Source organism: Cetorhinus maximus, chromosome 14, assembly GCF_964194155.1.
Source record: "Cetorhinus maximus chromosome 14, sCetMax3.hap1.1, whole genome shotgun sequence".
Classification (NCBI taxonomy): Eukaryota; Metazoa; Chordata; class Chondrichthyes; order Lamniformes; family Cetorhinidae; genus Cetorhinus; species Cetorhinus maximus.
Window position 1 is genome coordinate 75,644,136 of NC_135892.1, and position 18,955 is coordinate 75,663,090.

Here is an 18,955-nt window from a genome sequence, read left to right on the forward strand (position 1 = left end):
GGCCCATCCTACTCAACCTCTCCTCATAAGAAAATCCCTCCATACCCAGGATCAACTTAGTGAACCTTCTCTGGACTGCCTCCAATGCCATTATATCTTTGTATCTTTCCTTAGATAAGGGGACCAAAACTGTTCACAGTATTCTAGGTGTAGTCTAACTAGTGCCTTGTATAGTTTTAGCAAGGCTTCCCTATTTTTATACTCTATTCCCTTTGAAATAAAGGCCAACATTCCATTTGCCTTCCCTATTACCTGCTGCACTTGTATGCTAGCTTTTTGGGATTCATGCATGAGGACCCCCAAATCCCTCTGAGCTGCAGCTTTCTTCAGTCTTTCTCCATTTAAATAATATTCAGCTCCTCTATTCTTCCTGCCAAAGTGCATAACCTCACATTTTCCCATATTATATTCCGTCTGCCAAGTTTTTGCCCACTTAATTAACCTGTCTATATCCCTCTGTAGACCCTTTGTGTCATCCTCACCACTTGCTTTCCCATCTATTTTTGTGTCATCTGTAAACTTGGCGATCGTACAGTCATTTCCCTCAGCCAAGTCATTAATATTGTAAATAATTGTGGCCCCAGCACTGATCCCTGTGGCGCTCCATCAGTTACAGGTTAACATCCTGAAAATGCTCCCTGTATCCCAACTCTCTGTCTGTTATTAGCCTTGGTGAGGGGGCAGCTGCAGCAGTTCCCGAGTTTCTGTGGAGTTCAGAAGGCCCAGAGGGTGGGGGGAGGAAGGAGTAGTGGAGCCCAGTCTCCACAGTGTTCAGCTGGCTCTGGTATGAGGTGGAAGGGAAAGAGGAGGGAGACCAAGCCTTTGCAGTATTCAGCAGGCAGGGGGGAAAGGAGCAAGAGGAAGAGATCAGCGGAGCCCAAACCTGATGCAGAAGTCTTTTTTTCTCTGGAAGACTTGGAAACAGCGGCTGAAGAGAATGTAAATGAGGATGAGTCAAAACTGGAAGTTTCCTAATTAGTAAAGTAGGGACTGCAATGTGCTTTATTTACTTGTCAAGCCAAAAGAGAGTGAGTTGTTTAAATTTGTGCTTTGGAAAGGAAACTGAAGGTTAATCATTTCTGATCTCCAACAGAAAAAAAATAAATTACAGAATTCTTCACTGCATTAAAAAACTCTCAAGACACGAACATTTTTTCTTCATTCAGTGAGATGTTATAATGTAATCAGCTTTAGAATGCATGAAGTTGCAATATTCATCCATTGCAAAAAAAGAAAAAAACTCAAGATGTAAGAATCATTCTTAAACAATGCAACATGAGCATATTGAGAATCAAATATGTAGTTATTGTAAAAGTGTCATTTATTAACCAAAGTACTTTTAGGAAATAGACTCAGAACAACTTCGTTTAGATTCATTCGTCTTCTAAAATTAATTTGACAACCTTCCTCTAACGCTAATTCAGATTGGTACACTTTTGTTTATAATATGAGTTCTTCATTGAAGCAGTTCTGAACTAGTGTTCTTGCAACATAGGACAAAACTAACATGTTAAGGGACATACTTTGATACAGTACAATAGTTACCCAGGAAAGAACAGCGGAGACCAAGTCTCGGTTGATTATAGTGAATCAGTGCCAGTTTTCAGCCAGTGGGCACTTAGGCTTGCTCGGTGTTGCTGTAAGGCTGTTGCAAAGGCCAGGCTGCAGAGGGAGGGAGGGAGTGGGTGGGAAGAGCGGGCTGCTGAGTATTTTTTTTACTCTTTCACGGGATGTGTGCATCACTGGCTAGGCCAGCATTTGTTGCCCAACCCTAATTGCCCTTGAGAAGGTGGTGCTGAGCTGCCTTCTTGAACTGCTGCAGTCCATGTGGTGTAAGTACACCCACAATGTAATAGGAAGAGAGTTCTAGGTTTTTGAGTAGGGGGAGGTGTGTTGGAAAGAGGAATGTGTGTGCGTTGGTGTTGGATGGGAGAGGGACTTCACTAAGTCTCTGTCACCAGGGAATGTGGAGAGGTTGCCTGAAACCTATATGAATATATAAAATAATAACATTTTTACAAAGTACTTTAAAAACATATAAGTATGAAAATCTATGTGTTGATCTATAATACACAAACTTTAATAATTATATACTGAATGTTACAGTGCTGCTTTATTGCTGTTTTGTTTCTGCGGGCATCTGAGATCATTTAATCGTCAAGAGTTTTTTTTAATATATTCGTTCATGGGATGTAGGCATCACTGGCAAGGCCAGAATTTGCTACCCGTTCCTAATCATCCTTGAAAAGCTGGTGATGAAATAAAATGGGGTCACATTGAAAAATAATTTGTTAAGCACTGCTGTAGTCCTTTACACAAAAACAAAATGTTGGAAAAACTCAGCAGGTCTGACAGCATCTGTGGAGAGAAAGGCAGAGTTAACGTTTCGAGTCCGAATGACTCTTTTTCAGAGCCCTGAAGAAGAGTTATACAGACTCGAAATGTTAACTCTGTGTTTCTCTCCACAGATGCTGTCAGACCTACTGAGTTTTTCCAGCATTTTGTTTTGTTTCAGATTTCCAGCATCCATAGTATTTTGCCTTTATCTTGCTGTAGCCCTTTGCTTGGTTTCATATGTACATAATCCAGCAAGGTCATGTTCTGTTGTTAGTACTGATTTCATCCATGCACTAACTGCATTGAACATTGAAATGCTGGGGTCACTTGGTGATTTGATACAAACTTGATGGTAATAGAAGGTAACATTTAATGTTTCTGCCTGAAGTCTAATAATTCTACTGATTTAAAGTAGCCCAGAAGCATTTGCATTGTGAATTAGTGAATTCACTGCTGTAATTACATGATTCCTTGTCACAAAAAAAACCAGACGTTTTTATCTTTCTTTTATCATTCTCGTCCCTGTAGCTTTGTACACAGCAATTATAAGTTTGAAATCTCGGTTCCTCCACAATCTCTTACGTAAACGGGTAAATTCTGAGCTTGCTCTGGCAATTTTATTTACCACCTTGTTGTCAATACGGATATTTCTGGAGATTGTACTTCCGAGAAAGTTGAAGTAACAGCCTTCAGGGTTGTGTCATTGATAATTACACCAGGTGGGATATAGTCAGAGTTTGGTGGTGGTTGATGGAGTATCTCTGTTTTCGTAAGCTGAATGTTAGCCCATAGTGATCAGCCACTTTTGCAAAACAGTCCATGATCCATCGAAGGCCATACTCAGAGACAAGGACACAATCATTGCCAAACAGCAATTCCTGTAGTGTCATCACTGATACCATATTTGAAGATTTCAATTCGTCCAAGGTTAAAGAGATTGCCATCTGATCTGAATTGTATGAATATTCCATCAGCATTTCCATCAAATCTCCAGAAAGCATGGCAGCAAAGGCCCAGATTTTTACTCCTGAGGTGGTTCACAGAGTTGGGAAATTTCCTGACTCGCTGAACCCACCTCGAAAGAAACTGCCCCAGATAGCTGGATTTTCGCACCAGGCTGGTAGAGGCAGGATGGAGTTGGGCCCGCCTCCTCCTCTTAGGCAGTCCTTTGAAGTCGAGGATGGCTTGTGCCCACACCAAAAATAAGTTCTCAGGTGACTGAAGAGTCCAATGCACGACCTACAGTCTCTGTCACAGGTGGGGCAGACGGTGGTAGGGGGAATGGTTGGGCGGGATGTCTGGGTTGCCACGCACTCCTTTCGTTATTGACACTTGGCTTCAGCTAGCCCTTGGCGATGAGACTTGAGGTGTTCAGTTCCTTCCCAGATGCTTTCCCTCCACTTTGGGCAGCCTTGGGTCAGGGATTCTCAGATGTCGGTGGTGATGTTGCACTTTTTCAAGGAGGCTTTGAGGGTGTCCTTGAAGTGTTTCCTCTGACTTCCTGGGGCTCGCTTGCCGTGTCGAAGCTCCGAGTAGAGCGCTTGTTTCGGGAGTCTCGTGTCAGGCATGCACATGATGTGGCCTGCCCAGCAGAGCTGATTGAGCGTGGTCAGTGCTCCGATGCTGGGGATTTTGGCCTGAGCAAGAACACTAATGCTGGTGCACCTATCCTGCCAATGGATTTGCAGGATCTTGCTGGTGGTACTTCTCCAGAGTTTTGAGGTGCCTACTGTACATAGTCCATGTCCCTGAGCCATATAGGAGGGCAGATATCACTACTGCTCTGTAGACCATGAGCTTCGGCTAGGTTTGAAGTCCCGGTCTTCAAACACTCTCTTCCTCAGGTGGCCGAAGGCTACGCTGGCATACTAAAGATGGTGTTGAGCATCATAGTCAATGTCTGCCCTTGTTGACAGTAGGCTCCCAAAGTTTGGAAGTGGTCCACATTGTCCAAGGCCTCATCGTGGATTATGATAACACCTTCACCAAGACGTACTAAACATCCATAAGACAAAGGTCCTCTACCAACCTGCCCCCTCCACACCGCACTGTACCCCAGGGCCCACCAACCCTGGAAGGAGCAGAGTTGCAGAGGCAGGCCCTGTGAGGGTAATATGTCTTGGATACAGTATAAAAGGAGGGCCTGTAAGGAATGCCTGCTGTGAGGCAGCAAGTGCATGGAATTACTGCTGGTTGTGGGAGGAGATGCCAATCAGGTCAAGAGTGAGGTGAGCACTAACTGTCATAGTTGTCCAACTGGTTGCTGACACTGGAAGAGATGGCCGATCATGGGCTTTCCATTGGAAAATATAAACATTACTGCTGCCTATTTATATTGTAATGAAGGAGCACACCCTATAAAGTTAAGGCTGGAAATGCTTCACAAGACACAGCCATGGGAGATGTCAGCATCTTGGCATCAACAGCTGCTCACGATATTCTATATTGACTCATTATGTCTCAGGGATGATTGATAGATACCACATGCAGAACCATTGCCCTTCCATCTACTCTCTTTCCACCCATTTCTCAGGGTGCAGCCATACAATTGAGCCTTGCACAAGACCCTCACAGCTGCACCCTGTCATGGCAGAACAGTGTGACTTAGGGGAATCAGGCCAGCAGGATAGTTTGTGTTCAGAAGCACAATATGCCATCTGGTAGTGACAAGAACAAATGCCAGCCCATTGGAGATTCGTCCAGCCCCATTTCTCCCCCTCCCGCACCCTCCCACCCCCCCAACATCAGGCATTGCTGAGCTAGAGAACATGGTTTTTGTATATAAGCAGATGTACCTGTGTGAGACCAGTCGAAGTCAGAAACCTTAAGTGCCCATTTTTTTTTGTCATGTCAGGATGTCACAAAGAAAGCCAAGTGGAGAAAGATCGGGAGGGGCTGTGCCCCACTTCAGTTACCAGGACCTACAGATCCTGGTCGAGGAGGTCCAGAGATATCGCAACACATTATATCGGAGTGGCCAGCGAAACCCACCTACAGCAACCAAGAGGGCATGGCAGGATATACCCTCTTCCATGAGTTCAATAGGGTACCATGCCAGATCTTGGATTCAGTACAAAATAGGTTCCACAACCTACTGCGCTCCAGCAAGGCGAGTTGTTCGTCAGAAGCACACAAAGGTCCAAGTGATGGTTCACATCTGAATGCTGTGCCTGTGCTGGGAGACTTCGCACATATCTCTCCTATAGCATGGAAGCTTGTAGGTCCAAGCTGTTTCTGTAGGTGGACACATTGGAGATGTGAATGTACACTGTGATGGCACTGCCAGATTCAAGAGATTTGTTGCTAGCGACACCATATATGAGACTAATGTCAGTCTGTATGTTGTATCTGGAGGAGAAATAGGCCCATAATGCCAGGGAGATGACCTGTACTGAGGGTGGGTGTGCGAGGCTATGGGTGATCAGAAATGTTGAGGAGACTGTCATGGAGTTAACTAGAGTATCCACCTGGCCCGTTGTCAGGTGCTAAAGGTAGTGGTAGAGGCACTTTGGAACATGGTGGTAATGGCGGAGGTGATCTTGTTAGTTCACTAAGCAGAAGGGAACATTGATATGAGAGAGTGCGAAGGTTGGATTGCATGATAAGGACACAGCAACTATGGTTAGAGGCTAAATGCAATGGCATTCACTCATAATGTAAAGGGCTAAATCTCATGAACACTTTCTGTGTCTCACACAGGTTCCGGCAGCATTCACTCAGCGCCACCCTCCACCCATGGGCCACCTCATCCCTTGGGCCTCAGAAGGAGGAAGAGATGTCAAAGAAGGCAGCATCACATCTGACCAGCCCACACTCTGCTAACTCAGATACTAGCATATCGGAGCCATGTAGCTCATTTTGAGTCAGAGGCACATGGTGAAGGACACCTCACCAGAGTGCAGGAGGCAGTGTCTGAATCAAAGACAGCTATGCACAGTCCCTCAGGAGTCACGATGATGCTGCAGTAGACATGGAGGCCTCAGGAGTTACCTCCTGGGACACATAATTTGAAGCATCAGTAGCAGATGTGCGGACATCTGGCAGAGTTCCCTAAGGCAATGAGAGCTCACACTCTGCGTGTGGAGAAGTCCATGACGGTGATGAGCTCTACCTTGTCTTGGGGGCTTGACCACGTGAACTCTAACCATGAGGGAATGGCTGATCTCATGGAGAGACACATGCAGCATCACTCAGTGAATGCAAGAGTAGCGTAACTCCCTGCAAGGGTACAAGGCTCGCTCAGTAGCCTGGACCAGTCTGCTCAGAGTGTGAATACTGATATCTATGGAATATATGATGAGCTGTGTTCACTTAACAGGAAGTTTGCACTTGTGACACAACAGCTACTGGAATGGATGACTGCTGCACCCCAGCAGCCAGCCCCAGCTAACCCACCTGAAGGCCCACCTAGGGATTTGCAGGTTAGTGAGGCGGGTGAAGGTTCTGGAGTTTCTCAGCATCCTCATCATCTAGCTAAGGTAATAGTAAACCAAGGGTTGATGATTGAGATGTTCCTTGCAGCATTTCTTGTCCATCAATAATTGCCTTTAAGGGAGGATCAATCATCTGACTCAATGATCAAATCCAGCTTGTCAGGTGCACTTCAAGCGTGAGTGCTGTGTCGAAGGGAGTCATCCGCATGTGATTGTTAAATAGTGACTTATGTGAATTTCCCATATGTCAAGATGTCCAGGTAAGCATGCACAGAATCAAAGAATTGTTACAGCACAGAAGGTGGCCATTTGACCCATCATGTCTGCACTAGCTCTCCAAATAAGCAGTTTACTTTGTGCCATTCCGTCATTTTCCCAAACCGTGTTCATTCTTCCCTTTCAGCTAACCATCTAATTCTTTTTTGAATGCCTTGATTGCTTGTGTTGTTTCTCCACAATATTTGAAGCCTTTATTTTCTAGGTAGAGAATGTGGGTTCACAGGGAGCCAAGGTATTAGGTAGCATTGCACATTGCAGAGGCTACACACTCCTTACACTGGACACTGGTGGTGGATAGATAATGTAGAAGGTAGTAAAAGGAGTGGCAAGCACATGCCATGCGCTATGTGTAGCCGCTGCAGGACTGTTAGCACATACAATCGTATCTGAAGGTCATGGGTGAAAAGTCTTGTTTCCTACTGGCACTCTTGACAAAGTGGGCATGGTTTGAGTAGGCACAAGGTGGTGATTTCTCTGGCTTATTTACATCCTCTAACATTTATGTGCACAGTTCATGTTGTAAATATCTTCTCAAGGTCTATTTGTGCAATATGTTGAGGCCAAGGATTATGATGGTCATGGTTTCAGCCATGTCGATGGCACTGAGTTTCAGTATGTGTTGTTGGTTTTCTTTCTTCTTGGGGATGGGTATTTCCCTGAAGAAGTGTGGCTTCCATGTAAAATGTTTGTCATGCCCAGTGAAGGCATATCCTATTCACAACTTCAAACATGGGGACTGTTTTCGTATGGAAGATTCTGGAACAGTCTTTAATGTTTTTTTAAATGGACATTCACAAAGTGGTTAAGATGTCTGTCAAGGGTCACGTGACCTTTGGAATTGGAGTTAAACACGGACTATCTGAAGCTTCTGGAAAGTTCCTAATTGCATCATCCTAGGGTGGGGGCGGGGGGGGGGCTCCGCCTTTAATGGACATATCAAGACGAATACTACCCATGGAATTCACAAATCTGAGTGTCTGGGGATTTACCTAAAACACAAGTCCAGACTCCAATTTGGAACCCTAACAATGAGAACTGGGCACAACTCAATTTGTTCTGAGTAAGTGTGAAGAACTCATCCATTATCTCCATTGTATAGCAATGGTTGTCAGCCTTAAACCATTCCAGGTGACAATTGGTCATGTTAACTTTAGCAATTTCGGTCACATGCTTTATCTGAAGACCCAGAAAGATCTGAGCAGACTGCAGAGAACACAGAAAGTTGCAACAACAGCAGCAGTAAAAGGCAGTCATCTTTGCTTTTAAGAATCTGGAGACTGTGAAAATCTTAAAAACCTCTCAGCCTGATTCCTTTTCTGTCAAAAGTCCATCATTACAAAACCCAACTGCCTGATAAAGTAGCCATAAGGAACCAACTTTGTGATCTGCTGAGAAGCCTTCTCTTCAAGGAAATTCTGCAATAATCCTGATATTTGGCTCCAGCTATTTGAACTCATGTAAGCTACAATTCAAGATTGGAAAAGACTCTTTATCAGGCCCTCAAAGACTATTCTTTGACAACGAGCCAGGCAGGCAAATAAACTGTCAACTATCCTTTTGGTTTGCAACTTGTAAACGTATACTATTCTCTTTAACTGTTTCTTTCTTGTGTGTGTGGGCGTGAGTGACATAGCATTTAAACTAAACTTCAAGCCTGCGTGCATAAATAAATAATCCTCTTTAGTTAATTCCATGAAAGCTTGCTGCTGTTGTTCAAATTGACTACTCATTCAGTTGGGGGGGGGTTTAAAAATCACACACGCCTCTGCTTTTCAAAACCACACTGATAATGGATAGTAAGGGAAGGCAGTTGGGGGTTTCAGTTTATCTCTCCTCTCCTGTCTTTAACAGCTTTATTATGTGGAAGTTTCTCAAGGGGGACTGGCTGATGCACTTGGTAATATTTCAAGAGCCGAGGAGAATCTACTCTGAATTAGCAGGCTTCTGGTGATGAGCCCTTCCTGTAAAGAATCTGTCATGTATACATGAGCCTGCCCCTCAGGTGGTCTCCCATTGCCATCCACTTCCTCCTCCATATCATCTCCCTGATCCTAAATGGAGCTGCTGCCACCTCTTCTTCCTCATCTCCCCCCTCCCTAGATCTCATAACTAAAGGGTTGGCTTCTGCCCTCTCTAGTTGTAGGCCCCTCTGCTGCACCATATTTGGAGCACGCAGTACACAACTACTATTCTGGAGACTCTTGCAGGGGAATACTGTAGTGCTCCTCCAGAACGGTCATCTTAAAGATGCCAATAGCCTGTTCTATTGTGTTGCGAGTCAGCACATAACTGTTGTTGTAGTGCCTCTTGGGTTCTGTGTGAGGCCACCTAAAGGGGGTCATCAGCCACATGCTTAAGGGGTCCCCTGTGTCCCCCAGAAGCCAACCGCAGACCTGTGTTGGTGTCAGAAACATCTGAGGCAGTTGTGAATTCCTCAGTATGAAAGAACCATGGCTTCCAGGGTTCCATGTACATACGTATAGGAACAACTTGGTGTGGTCACACATCACCTGCACATTCAAGGAGCTGAAGGATTTGCCAATTTTGAAAGTGACCGATTGATGCTTTAGTGCTATTATGGCGACATGGGTGCAGTTGATAGCTCCCCATATTTGAGGAAAACCTGCCAATTTCACAAACCCCCCCAGGCCTTGTACATCTACAACTCCACATCCATTGGGAAGTTTATGTCCTCCCCCACACAAGCAAAGAGGGCATTTGTAACTGGCTTGATGCACCTGTGTGTGGCTGATATGCTTACTGATATACCCCTGGAAAGAGCCGGCAGCATAAAAATTTAGAGCCACTGTGACTTTACTTTAAGTGCCACTGGCGGGGCATTCTGATCTGTAGACTGTGGTACCTGATCTTGTTGCACCATGGGACACATCTCGGTAACCAATTGCTGGGTTAATCTGAACCGCCTCCTGCACTGGTTTTCTGTCATATCCAGATTGGACCTCTACAGCCAGTATACTCTTACCTCAGGGTAAAACCTTGTGTCCTCCTCGTGCCTGGTGCACGCTGCGCTGCCTCCAACTCCTGGCCTTGTTCCCTGTTACTGGCCGCACTTTGCTCCTGCTCACTTGCCTCTATGGTGCGAATATGCAATGGTGCCATCCCCATTTTGCAGCTTCTTTGGCATGATGCACACTCATCGCCTTAACTGGCACACTTTCCTTCCTCCCACTTGAATGTCCAGGTCAGGAGGGCTGAGGAGATAGACCCTTCCAAGGCCACAGGCCCCACCTTCCCACTCCCTTGGGTGTCAACCATGCACCTGTGTTTGGAATGGTTGAACTTCTGTTTTACTTCTTGAAACTTTTGCACTCCCCAAAAGGGTACGTAATCTCTGCAAAGACCTTCCACTACCTTTACGACTTTTGCACAAAGTCATATGTCACACAAGTTGGGTTCTGGAAATGCCAACAATGAAAATCGCTTCTGCTTGCAGTCGCCTGCACCTTTAAATGTGTCGCAGCTTCCACGAAGCAAAATCTGCCCTGCCCTATTGTCCCACTCCCTCGGGTTGTGTTGGATCTGGGGTGGAACTTCCGGATTCAGGGCCATGGCGCCATTTTGTATGAACGACACATTGAAAATCCGGGCCAAAGAATATACTGAAGAGCACAAGGGCCATGACACCACTTGTTTTGTCAGAAGGGTCAGTGTATTCACCACAGCCAGTGACTCAGGGCATCATTCCATAATGAAATTGCTCTGTCAGGTTTACAGCTCAAGTTTGACATCCAAGTTTGGCTAAGACTTTCCACAAGGTCTCCATGTTTACTGTGTGAAAGGACTTAGTTCAACAAAGGAACAGTAGAGACCCATCCATAGCTTGTATCTTTTCTCTTATATTTGCCAAAGGGTGAAGATCATGTCGCAAGTACCTCTGCCTTTCCTGAACCCACTTTGACTTTCTAATGGTACACATCCTGCTACGTGGCTTACCAGCCTGTTGAGTAGGACTTTTGCTAGAATCCTAACAGCTATCACAGGCAGCAAGATTCTTCTGTGGTTGTTACACACAGATTTTTGTCATTTTCTTTGTACATGTGAACAATCATAGCACCCTTGATCTCCCAGGGAATGGTTTGCTGATTCCACATTCTTTGACATAACAGCTAGCTGGGGTCCCCAGATTTGTAAATTTCCCCTGGAATCCTGTCTGAGCCTGGATTTTTCTTTGAGAGTAGGGATCTTTGTCAAGTTCCACAACAGAAGGTTCGCTGTGCAGGTTTTCACACTTGGGCCAGTTCAGAAACCTGTCTATAGCTGCTGCAATTACACTGGTTATCCAGTAGTTAAGCTTCATGTAATACAAAAGCAAATACTGTGGATGTTGGACATCTGAAATGAAAACAAAAAATGCTAGGAATATTCGGGCCTGGCAGCATCTATGGGGAGAGGAACAAAGTTAATGTTTCTAGTCTATGACCTTTCATCAGAACTTCATACTGCGTAGTTTTATAAATTATATTCAGAATTATGTGTTATTTAAGTAATTCTGTACTAATAGATTTAAATACATCCGAGAATTGACTTGTTTGAATCCATAAACTGAATAAAGTGTAAGTATCTTCAGGGACACCAAACTGCTGAGGGACCAGATCAGATTATCAGGATCATTCAGTGGAGATACATATGAACATACAAAATAGGAGCAGAAGTAGGCCATTCGGCCCCTCAAGCCTTCTCTGCCATTCAATAAGATCATGGTTGATCTGTTTGTGTTTTGAGTTCCACATTCCCATCTACCCCCGAGTAACCTTTGATTCACTTGCCTAAAAAGAATTTATCTACATCTGCCTTAAAACCTGCCTTGTATGAGGACTGAAACCTTCATGCTTGTTTGAAGTTTATTGTCTGTGAATAATATAGAAAGAAACATAAATATCGTGGGAAGTAGCTAAGAAACGATCTCTACATTTTCAACAATGTATAAATATTTGCTGCATATCTCATCTAGTATGTGGTTTGGTCTTTGAGGAATTAAGTTTTTTAGCCTCAAAAGCAGAATCTGAATTTACCTCCATAGGAAAGGAGTATAGCTGCTATGTATCGGTGCCATACAATTGATTTTAAAATTCAATTATTAATGAAGTGCATTTGATTGAATTGTTGATAATTATAAATACTGTAGCACAACAAGATGTCTGTATCCTTGTGCTTTTAGTTGGTTCTTGCCCTAGTACTTTATGTTTCAATGCCATTTTATGTGTAACTCCCCTGATATAGCATCAAAATTCTATTTCAATAACTCAATAAATGTTGGATATTACTCACAATCCCCGAAGTTATATTAAAGGTACCCCTGCAATAAAAAAAAACTTCTGCTCCCACGCTCCTAACCGTAAAACTGATAATGAATCAAACCATTAAGTCTTAGTAATATTTTGGACTATGTAGCAGTCAAGTAGAGTATATTTCCCTTTAAAGGCCCATACATTTCAAAATAACACTATTCATGTTACTGATTGAAGACAGTAATGAACCCTCACAAGGAAACAAAACAGGATTTGCAGCTTTGTGGAGAAGCTTTATTGAATCGCTGATAAAATCTACTTACTGTCACTATTAAGGAAATGTGTTTGCTAGTTACTAACGGATATTCAATATCGCTAGACTAGCTCACTTGGCGCTGAAAGGCTTTTTGTGTTGTTTCATGTTTAAAGCAACTGATGACAAACTAAGAAATTTGAGATTTAAATAATTAAAACTGTACTAGCTATGGAGTAAATTAAAATTAATGTGTTAAAATTGGACTCTACTGAAACATTATCCAGGTCCTCAGATAAGAATAGTTTGTCATCAAACATATTGGCTGAAATCAGCAAGGGTATTACAGTTACAGTTACTCACCAGAAGGCATTATAGTACTGACAGACAAATTGCAGGATTTTTCCATAGTAAAGTAAATCAGAGACCAAACCTTTTTGTGTATTGTCATTTCAAAGGGAAAATCAATTGTTCAACCACATAAAATATGTAATTACATAGTTATTCAAATCTCATGGTGCTTATATACATAAAAGGCGCCATGATGACTAACTGCAGGCAATCTTGCCAGCATGTGACTAAATAGATGCAGTAATTTACCTTATAATGAGTTACTTAAAAGACTGTTACTGGCATTGTATTGCTGTGTGGGAACTTTACTTTGATCTCTTCATTGCTTTTACAAAAATAATGCAATTAATAAATAAAGCCCATTGTGTTTTGACATGTTTCTGTGATACGCTTATGTTGTTGGAAGTTACTGTTTGTAGAGAATTATAACTGGAATTTTTAGGAACTGCAACATTTCAACAGGACCAACAATTTTTTTTTTAGGGAAGAAATACCACAAGAGAGAATGTGTAATTCGAACTATACCTCTAACCCATTAACTGTCTCGCTATGACATCTACTTAAGAACGTGAGAAAAGTTAAAATAAAATCCAGGGCAGAATTTTTACCTCGGCAGGTGGGCGTGAGCCCGACCCGCTCAAGCGTGAAATGGCGCACATTGATGTCAGATGAACGTTCTGACGTCAACACACAGCCACGCGATATTTCAGTCGGTGGGCCCACACCAGAGTCGGCAGCGCACCTACCGACAATTAAGAGACCTATTAAGGTCATTAACAAGGTAATTGAAACAAATTTTTTGTTGCCCATCCGACCTTACGGTTGGCGGGCAGGCGAAATGGCCAAGTGGCCTTTACATTTTTTTGGGAACATCATCCATGGGTGGGATGAGGTTTCCAACATCAAATAAAAACATGTCCCTACTCGTGACAGAATCACATGAGGGGACATGTTTTATAACAATTTTAAATCTATTTCTAATTTTTAAAACTGTTCATCTCCCTGAGGCAGCTCTGTGCTTCAGGGAGATTTTCAAGCGCGCATACACGAAGCTCCCCCCTCACCATCCACCACCCCCCTCCCCACACAGGCATTGCTGAGTGCTGCCGCTCGTGTTTCACGCTGGGCGGGCCTTAATTGGCCCGCCAGCATGAAAGCGCGGTCCAGCCCCGATCGTGGGCGGTGGGCGGCTTCCTGACCGTCCCCGCCGAGCCCGCCCAACAAGGGCAAAATTCTGCCCCTTGAGTTTTTTGGAGTTTGTCACAATTGTGACATTTGGTAAATTAACACTCTTGAATTATGATCTAGTGCCTCCAGTCCATTGAAGTTAATGGGTAAAACTGTGATTCTTTCTTTAGTGGTAATGCTGTTACTTAAACAAAAAACATAGGGCAGAATTTTTACCTTGACGCTCAAGCGTGACATGAAATATGATGACATTGGGCAAGCATCCCAACGTCAATGCGCAGTCACGCGATATTTTGGTCAGCAGGCACACGCAGGAATCGGCAGCGTGCCCGCTGACAATTAAAAGGCCTATTAAGGCCATTAAAAAGATAATTAACTTAAATTTTTCACTGTCAGTCCAACCTTAAGGTTGGTGGGCAGGCGAAAAGGCTAAGCGGCCGTTGCACTTTTTAGGAAACCCCATCCATGGATGCGATGATGTTTCCAACAGCAAATAAAAATAAAATAAGACATTTTACATTTCATTTATAACGTGTCCCTGCTAATGTGGCAGACACATGAGGGAACATGTTTTATAACATTTTTAAAATCTTTATTTATTTGTTTTTGAAAACTGTTCATCTCCCAGAGGCAGCTCTGTGCCTCAGGGAGATTTTGAAGTGCGCACTCTTGCGCATGCGTGATGTTCGCGCTCTCCCCCACCCGCACAGACAACGCTGAGTGCTGCCGCTCGTGTTTCACGCTTGGATCTTAATTTGCCCGCCAGCATGAAATCGCGGTCCGGCCTCGATCACGGGTGGCGGTCAGCTTCCCGACCGCCCCCACCAAGTTTGCCCAACAAGGGCAAAATTCTGTCCATAATAATAGAATATTTCTGGTCTTGTTTCAGAGACATTGCTTTACAGCAAATAGGAGATGACTCACTATAGCCTCCTGTGAGAATAGTCATTTCGAGATTTAGAAGTATATATGTACTTAGTAAAATGTTTGTATATGGCAATATTTATTCCTTCTGGCAAGTTTTATGATGGAAAAAAACCCAGAAGATTTTTTGATAAATCAATCAAATCAGATTCCTTTGCTGTGTCCTTACTATCCAACTCTATCTTTCACCTACTTCTCCCGTTGCTCTGAATTTAACCTTGCTCTATCTTCCATTCCTGTTCTATAGACCTCCAGACAGCCCATTCCTCATGTTGGGTTTATTTATCCTGTGCTATCTATTCTGGTTCATCTGAAGACTAACGGCCCTCATTTATAACGCCTGGTCGATCAGCTAGTACCCTGTAAATTTCAGAAGTTGATTTTGGCTGAGAGAGAGAGACACCCACACGCATGCAAAATGTATCTTTCCTCATCCTAATTTGAGATTTCATTTTTAAAAAATAGTTCATTTGTAAATCATACCAAGGAAGTCTTTAGTTTTTTATATTGTCTGTACTTTAATTAATTATTAAAATCTGTGAGATAGGCACCAAATATGTTAGAGGCAAATAGGCACACAGTTCCTGTGTCCACAAGAAAACAAATTAAATGTTTGCAGAAAATTGCAAACTGAGATGCCCATGTGCATCGATTCCCCTCACTTGTGACACCGGGAATCTACCAGTGAACTGTACACCATGGCCATCCCCCACCCCAGTTTAATCAAATTTCAAATGTCCCCTGAACAATGATATCAGACCCCAGCTGCTGTAGAGTATTGCTAAACTCCAGGACCCTGACCTCAGAGTTATCAAAGCTCAGGGCCATCCCCAGGTCTACCAAAATATGACCATCTGCTGAGCAGCTACACCCTTACCTTCTGTGCGCTACTATAATATACCAGATATCTAATTTCAATTGTGGTTCTTATATAACATCTTGTTATGTACTCGGCTTTAAAACTGGGAGTGTTGAAAAAATTAAAATAGCTAAAATTGTATATAAGAAATCTCCACTTATCTATAGTTTTCATTGAATAATGGGTAGAGTTATGGAATTCAAACCCAAAAGCCCCAGTAAAAATCTGACAACAGCATTTAATAAAAATAGAATAGGATTTATTCATTCAATATAAATCCATGGCTTCATGTTGTCATCTCTGTGACATAAACACCTTTATTGTTATAATGGTGTATTCCCAATTCACCATGAACAACACCAAAGGAGATTAATAATTAGAAGTCTTGTGTCTAGTGTGCACTACCAATTTATCACACTTCCTTCATCTCAACCCTGCCAAATCTGATGAAAGGTCATTGACTTGAAACATTGGACTGGATTTTGATGAAGTCAAGGAGACTCCTTGGAGGGGTGAAAATGGCAGCCAGGACACAATTCCGGGATTCTCAGCATTTCCAATGGTGACTGACAGTTAACTATCACCATCACTGCTGCATTCTCCATAGCAACACCCCTACAAATCAAAGTCCACTTCTCAACCAATCAGCACTCTCTTCACGTACAGTATAAATTGTTGTATTCCCCTCATTGGTATTCTTGCGAAGCAAGACAAAAAGCTTTGACATGTCTCTTCTTTCAGCAGTACTCAAGTTCTGTACTACCAAACAACTAATTGTACATGCCACTAATGAGACAAACTCCAGTTTTCATTTAATGAAATTCTCAAAGCTAGTTTGACTTCACATCAATCTACAGAATTACATTAAATTTGATTTGTATTCTATAAAACTATTGATTTGGATCTATATTTGGCTTTGCAGGGGGATTTTCAATGGGAGGGACTATGGCTATGCACTTAGCCTACAGATTTCATCAACAAGTAGCAGGAGTGTTTGCTTTATCCAGTTTCTTGAATAAAGATTCTGTTGTCTACCAGGTAAGCAGAAGGATGGAACTTGTGTATTTACAGCACACCTTTCATTAATTCAGAATATCCCAATAACTTCATAGGAAATGAATGTTTTAATGTATCTACTCTGTTGTAGTCAAGTGTGGCAGTGGATTTGCACAGAAGTCATATGAACAACATGATGATAGTACTGGTTGAAGGAACAATGTTAGCTAAACACTTGGAAAATTCGGCTGTTTGGAAAAAGTGTTGTAGGATCTTTTATGCACAGCTTAACAGGCGGATGGAGGCACGGTTTAATGTCTCATTTGAAATACAGCATCTCTGACAATGCAGCAGTTCCTTAATGTTATACTGAAGTCCTGAAGTGGGGCTTAAACTCACTATTATCCCATTCACTTGAGAGAGTTACCAAATAAGATAAACTGACATTAAGGTAAGATGTAAAGCATTTATGTAGATAGTATCTAGCATAATTTTGATTGAAACTGGAGGGCTACTTAGCAACATTCTTAGGCAGGGACTGGGTTGAAATATTACTAATGATGCATCAATACATTCATAGGAAATTTTGCTAAGCTCTAACACATTAACCCATACATTTAATACAATGCTAACATAGTGAATAGAAGAATTTCACATGAACATGATGTCACTATAACATCGCACAGCACAATTTAAGGCCAATGATGTGTTATAATTGTAAGTTACTTTTTAAAATTATTTGAATAATCTTAAATTTAAGAAAGTTTATTCTTTTACTGTTGCAATAACCCACTCATTCAAATCTCCTTGATTTTTCTAATTAATAGGTTAAGAAGCTCAAAATGGAATAATCTGTATCCATTTATTTGCAACGCCACAAACCTAGCTCCATTTAAAGTCAAATGTTTAGGTTAAACCTAAATGTTCAGGTTCACAAATAGGCCAGTGAATTTGACCTTAACATTGCTTCAACCTTTAATTATCTACCACCTTTTTTTGTAGCATTTCAACACCGTGTTTGTGGGTGATGATTTATACCTGAACAAATGTTTTCAAGCATTTATATACATCTAGGTGCCTATACTAGAGTAGAAATTTGAAAAAATATTTTAGTGCTTCTTTAAATGTTGCATTTCCTATCTTTTTCTGAATTTGCTCAATATGTGAAAGAGTAGAAATTAATTTCAAATATTATACAGATAATGTTTGTCTAATATATGTTTTTGTCTCCAGGCTGTCCAGAGTACTAAAACCTCAATGCCTGAATTGTTCCAGTGTCATGGAAAGAATGACCAACTAGTTTTGTATGAGTGGGGTAAAGAGAGCTGTTTGCATTTACAGTCACTGGGAGTGAAAACCACTTTTAGTACTTTTCCTGGTCTCTATCATGAACTTTGTAAATCAGAATTGGAACAGCTGAAGTCATGGATTTTACATAAACTACCTAATGATGAACAGTAATGCTATTCATTCTGAATAAAATAGTGTTTCATGTATATTTAATGTACTTTGTAATCCATTTATTAAGTAATATTGTTGAATAAAAATGTCATGGATGAATCCATAAATAGCTTTACATAAAATAACTAAAATATGTTTTAAAATCATATTGTTAGGGTATAGTGTTATGTATACTACTTTTCGTATAATGCACTTTTGATTTATTCTGTTGTATGAATATACTTTGTTGTGTTAAATAGTTTACCTTAATCACTGTGTTCTTAAAATTACTTACTGACTGATGCATGGCAATCTGGTTGCATACACTCCAGACTGCTTGTGTGTACATTGTATGCTTAGATTCAAAATCTCTTACTTTAAGACAGTATTACTATTAGCAAACTTTGTAATATTGTCAACCTGTTGTTACCCTCAGAGGGAGATGGTGGCGTATTGGTAATGCTCTGGGGACATGGGCTGAAATCCTACCATGGCAGCAGGTGGAATTTGAATTCTGTTACTAAATCTGGAATTATAAAGCTAGTCTCAGTAATCGTGACCATGAAGCTATTATTGATTGTAATAAAAACCCATTTGGTTCACTGTGTCCTTTAGGGAAGGAAATCTGTCATCCTTACCTGGTCTG

The 18,955-nt window shown here is 42.0% G+C and overlaps 1 protein-coding gene across 1 annotated transcript in view; it reads left to right on the forward strand.

The window, feature by feature from the left end:
• Nucleotides 1-18,579, forward strand: part of lyplal1 (lysophospholipase like 1) — a 52,337-nt gene extending 33,758 nt beyond the window's left edge. Inside the window, exons 4-5 of the mRNA XM_078557096.1 lie at nucleotides 16,796-16,911; nucleotides 18,103-18,579. Of these exons, the coding sequence (XP_078413222.1) occupies nucleotides 16,796-16,911; nucleotides 18,103-18,330 (344 nt within the window). The 3' untranslated portion in view covers nucleotides 18,331-18,579. The remainder of the gene's footprint in view (nucleotides 1-16,795; nucleotides 16,912-18,102) is intronic.
• The last annotated feature ends 376 nt before the right edge of the window (nucleotides 18,580-18,955 follow it).